General features: G+C 36.0%; 1 protein-coding gene across 1 annotated transcript; it reads right to left on the bottom strand.

Annotated features, from left to right (window-relative positions):
- Positions 1-4,211: 4,211 nt before the first annotated feature.
- Positions 4,212-5,129, bottom strand: LOC130845596 (olfactory receptor 4F3/4F16/4F29-like). Its single transcript, XM_057723056.1, has one exon. It carries the CDS (start codon positions 5,124-5,126, stop codon positions 4,212-4,214), a length of 915 nt encoding a protein of 304 aa, XP_057579039.1. The 5' UTR covers positions 5,127-5,129.
- Between the last annotated feature and the right edge of the window lie 785 nt (positions 5,130-5,914).

Raw genomic sequence — 5,914 nt, forward strand, 5'->3', positions numbered from 1 at the left:
TTGGGAATGCAGTCTTAACTAATAAACCACAAGAGGAGTCCCACTCCAGCTTCCTTTTGACTTCCATTTGCATGGAATAGCTTTGTGCATGCCCTCACTTTCAGTCTGTATGTGTTCCTAGGTCTAAAGTGGGTCTCTTATAGACAGCACATATATGGGTCTTGTTTTTTTATCCATTCAGCCAGTCTTTGTCATTTGGTTGGAGCATTTAATCCATTTACATTTAAGGTAATTATGGATATGTATGTTCCTGTTGCCATTTTTTTAATTGTTTTGGGTTCATTTTTGTAGGTCTTTTTTCTTCCCTTCCTCTTTTGTTCTCTTCTCTTGTGGTTTGATGACCATCTTTAGTGTTGTGTTTGGGTTGTTTTTTCTTTTGTGTGTGTGTATCTATTATAGTTTTTTTGGTGTGCAATACTAGCAAGTGGAATACAACAATGCATTAAAAGGATCATACACCATGATCAAGTGGGATTTATCCCAGGGATGCAGGGATTTTCCAGTATCAATAAATCAATCAATGTGATACACCACATTCACAAAATGAAAAATAAAAACCATATGATTATCTCAATAGATGCAGAAAAAGCTTTTGACAAAATTCAACACCCATTTATGATAAAAACTCTCCAGAAAGTGGGCATAGAGAGAGCCAACCTCAAAATAATAAAGGGCATATATGACAAACCCAGAGCAAACATCATTCTCAAAAACTGAAAGCATTTCCTCTAAGACCAGGAGCAAGATAAAGATGTCCACTCTCACCACTCTTAGTCACTACAGTTTTAGAAGTCCTAGCCACAGCTATCATGAAAGAAAAAGAAATAAAATGAATCCAAATTGGAAAAGAAGGAAATCTGTCACTGTTTGCTAATGACATGATAGTACACATAGAAAATCATAAAGACGCTACCAGAAAACTAGTGGAGCTCATCAATGAATTTTGTCAATTTGCAGGATACAAAATTAATACACAGAAATCTCTTCCATTCCTATACACTGAAAATGAAAGATCAGGAAGAGATATCAAGGAAACAATCCCATTTACCATCACATCAAAAAGAAGAAAATACCTTAGAATAAACCTACCTAAGGAAGAAAAAGACCTGTACTCAGAAAACTACAAGATATTGATGAAAGAAATAAAAGATGACACAAATAGATGGAGAGATATATCATGTTCTTGGATTGGAGGAATCAATATTGTGAAAATGACTACACTATCCAAAGCAATCTACAGAATTAATGCAATCCCTATCAAATTACTAATGGCATTTTTCACAGAATTATAACAAAAAAACTATTTTGTATGGAAACACAAAAGACCACAAGTAGCCAAAGCACTCTTGAGAAAGAAAAATGGAGCTGGAGGAATCAGACTCCCTGACTTCAGACTATACTACAGAGCTACAATAATCAAAACAGTATGGTACTACCACAAAAAACAAAATATATATCAATAGAACAGGATAGAAAGTCCAGAGATAAACCCACACACCTATGGTCACCTAATCTATGATACAGGAGGCAAAAATATACAATGGAGAAAAGGCAGTCCCTTCAATAAGTGGTGCTGGAAAAACTGAAGAGCTACATATAAATGAATGAAATTAGAACACTCCATAACACCCTACATAATAATAGACTCAAAATGGATTTAAGACCTAATTAACGTAAGGCTGGATACTATAAAACTCTTAGAGGAAAACACAGGCAGACCACTCCAACATAAGTCGCAGCAAGATCTTTCTCAATCCACCTCCTAGAATAATAAAAATAAAAACAAAAATAAACAAATGGGACCTAATTAAACAGAAATCTTTGCACGGCAAAGGAAACCGTAAACAGAACAAAAAGACAACCCTCAGAATGCAAAAAATATTTGCAAATGAAGCGACTGGCAAGGGAGTAATCTCCAAAATGTACAAACAGCTCATGCAGTTCAATATAAAAAACAAACAACCCAATCAAAAAATGGGCACAAGGTCTAAACAGACATTTTTGTAAGAAGGCATATGGAGGGCCAAAAAGCACATGAAAATATGCTCAACATCACTAATTATTAGAGAAATGCAATCAAAACTACAGTGAGATATCACTTCACACAGGTCAGAATGGTTTCATCAAAAAATCTACAAACAGTAAATGTTGGAGAGAGTGTGCAGAAAAGGGAATCCTCCTGCACTGTTAGTAGGAATGTAAATTGATACAGCCACTGTGGAGGTTCCTTAAAAAACTAAAACCAGAACTACTATATGATGCAGCAATTCCAGTCCTGGGTATATCCAGAAAAAATGAAAACTCCAATTCAAAAAGATACATATATCCCAATGTTCATAGCAGCCCTATTTACAATAGTCAGTCATGGAAGCAACTCAAAGTGCCCAAGAACAGATGATTGGCTTAAGAAGATGTGATACAATTATACGCAGTGGAATACCACTCAGCCTTAAAAAGGAATGAAATACTGCCATTTGCAGCAACATGGATGGACCTAGAGACTATTATGCTTAGTGAAATGTCAGAGAAAGACAAATACAATGATATCACTAATATGTGGAATCTAAAAAATCATACAAATGAATCTGTATACAAAACAGAAACAGACTCACAGACATAGAAAACAAATTTATGGTTACCGAAGACGAGGGGAGGAACAAATTAGGAGTATGGGATTAAGAGATACAAACTACTATGCACAAAATAGATAAGCAACAAGGATTTACTGTATAGCACAGAGAATTATACCCAATATCTTGTAATAACCTATAATGGAACATAGTCTGGAAAAAAACCACTACACTATACATTTGAAACTAACACAATATTGTATATCAACTATACTCATATTTAAAAAATAAATAACAAAAACAAACTTTACTTAAAAAAGTGAGATACTCTTTGAATAGTTATTTATACTATTTCCAAATGGTGTATTTGTTTTTTTATAATTATGTATAGTATATTTTATCACATGGAAAGTTTAATACATTTCTTCATTATAGCTTTTAAGGAATTTTTTTAATGTTTACTTATTTATTTATTTACTTATTTATTTGGTTGAGCCGAGTCTTAGTTGTGGCAGGCAGGCTCCGTAGCTGTGGCTTGTGGGCTCCTTAGTTGCGACTAGCTGGCTCCTTAGTTGCAGCATGTGGGCTTCTTAGTCATGGCATGTGAACTCTTAGTTGCGGCACTCATGTGGGATCTAGTTTCCTGACCAGTGATTGAACCTAGGCCCCCTGCATTGGGAGCATGGAGTCTTATCTGCTGTGCCACCAGGAAAGCCCCCATTATAGCTTTTACGTATCTTCATATATACAATTTTGTAATAAATTTTCTTTTGTAATGTCTATATTTTTATTTAGTTATTAACTTAGTTCTCATAATTTAGAAATGTTTTGCATTTTTATTCATTATTGCCTCTTTTTATCTGCAAACTATTCAATCCATTTATAATCATTTAGTATTCACATAGTTATCTTTGCCATAAAAAAATAGTGACTATTATTTAGCAAATAATGTTTAGGAAATAATCATACACACTGAAGAGTATAGTAATTTACATCACCTGGTCTCAAAACATTTGATTACTTAATGATATTAATGTCTCCTGAGTTGTGACTCTATGAATTATCCCAAATTTCACCTTCCTACCCTAAATAAATTTAAAAACCTTATTATTAATAAAATCTGAGTGTGGCTGGCCAAATTCAAATGTTACAAGCCTCAAATTCTCAAAGCTACCTAGGCAATTTTCTTCATTTTGTTTTTTCCTCCAGGTATATAGACACTGAGAAACTCAGAGGGCTTCAATATTGGTACATGTGTATGTTAGAACAGATACATCTTCTGGTAGAGAATTGCTACAAAACAGGATAGTATCCAACATTTTCTTTTAATGGAAAATGTGCCCAGTATGTGAGATTTCAGCCTTTACCAACATCTTCAATAAAAACTAATAAGGACATTATATTCCAGTGCTGAATTCACTCCTCTCTAATATTTTCAGTTTCCTTAGAACAAGGGTACCTGTGAAAAACTGACCAGCTCAGAACAGAGTCCTTGGGGAGGGATTTCACAAGTCAATATTGGAAATTAGTAACTACACTGGAAAGATTTGTGAAAAGTGTAATCAAAGAAAGTAATTTCCAAGAATACTCAAGATCAATCAGAATTTCTTGGATTATGCATGAAAGAACTATTCCTGAAACTTAAAAGCTTACCAGTCTTTGCATTGCCACCTTCATCTCCTTGTTTCTAAATGTATAGATAATAGGATTCATAAAAGGAGTAATAAGGGCATCAAAGATAGCTAAAAATTTATCTATGGGTAAGGTAGGGAATGGCCACACATAGACAATAATGCAAGGGCCAAAGAAAAAGACCACCACTGTGATGTGAGCTGAGAGGGTGGAGAGGGCCTTGGATGAACCACCTGGAGAGTGTTTGCGAACCGTGACCAGGATGAAGATGTAAGACACAATCAGGATAAAGAAGGTGCCCATGGAGATGAAGCCACTGTTGGCAGTGACCAGAAACTCCAGTCTGTACGTGTCTGTACATGCAAGTTTGATGAACCGAGGAAAATCACAATAAAAGCTGTCCATTTTGTTGGGACCACAAAAGGGTAAGTTTACAACAAAAGCCAGCTGGGCCACAGAGTGGATGAGTCCAATGGTCCAAGCAACGGCCAAAAGAGAAATGCATGTTCTTAGGCTCATGATGGTCAGGTAGTGGAGGGGCTTACAGATAGCAACGTATCGGTCATAGGCCATGACTATGAGCAGCACCATCTCTGTACCCCCAACAGTGTGAATAAAGAACATCTGAGTAATACACCCTTTCAAGGAGATGACTTTATGTGTTCTGAAAAGGTCAAAAATCATCTTGGGGGTTGCAATGCTGGAAACACCTGTGTCAATGAAGGAGAGATTTGCCAACAAAAAGTACATGGGGGAATGTAAATGATGGTCTGAGAGAACTGTGAGCACAATGAGAAGGTTTCCCAGGATACTTGCTATATAAAATGTTGTGAAAAATAGAAAAAGAAGAATCTGAATCTCCCAAGAACTGGCGAGTCCCAGCAGCAAAAATTCAGACACCAGAGAGCGATTTCCTCCATCCATCAACTTCGTGCGCTAGGTTGACCCTGAAGTTACCTGAAGAGCATAAGGGGGAGGAAAACATAATCTGTAAGTTGAAAGGAAAGTTCTCGCAAAAATTGCAAAAACTGAAGATCACCTTGCTGTTGCACAGAGTTCCTTAGAGCTTATACACTACAAGTACAACAAAGAGCCTGAATCAGAAGTTTTCTGTCTTTGGTATCATTTAATCAAGTACCTCAAATTTAGTTTGGGCTTTAGTATATAATCAAGAAGGGAAAATGTAGCCAAAGGCACCTAAGAATTTAAAGAGAGGTGAATCATGGGACTTCCCTGGTGGCCCCCTCGTTAAGACTCCGTGCTTCCACTGCAGGGGGCATGGGTTCCATCCCTGGTGGGGGAACTAAGATCCCGCAAGCCACACGTTGCAGCCAAAATAATAATAATAATAATGATAATTTAAAACTTTTTTTAAGATAGAGGTGAATCAGGAAATAGATTTGTACGTCCAAATTTCGATACTGAAATATGCCACAGAATGGAAACATATATTAAAAAGTACAGAAAACTGTCTGGAGAAGTGCTCTAATTTATTCTTTTCAAAGGCTGCCTAATTCACATTGCGGCTAGACCATAATTTATTTACTCATTTCCCTATTAATAAACATTTACCTAGTCTCTAGTTTTGGGAGCCCTACAAACAATCCTGCAAACACAAGTATCTTTATATTTACATACATCCTTTTGTATTAATGTTTTTCTTTCTATGACATGAATTCTCAGGATGGGATTCCTGAGTCAAAGTACATATA

Source organism: Hippopotamus amphibius, chromosome 2, assembly GCF_030028045.1.
Source record: "Hippopotamus amphibius kiboko isolate mHipAmp2 chromosome 2, mHipAmp2.hap2, whole genome shotgun sequence".
Lineage (NCBI taxonomy): Eukaryota > Metazoa > Chordata > Mammalia > Artiodactyla > Hippopotamidae > Hippopotamus > Hippopotamus amphibius.

Excerpts from the sequence above, each read along its gene's own strand:
- LOC130845596 (XM_057723056.1), bottom strand. The coding sequence starts at position 5,126 with ATGGATGGAGGAAATCGCTCTCTGGTGTCTGAATTTTTGCTGCTGGGA.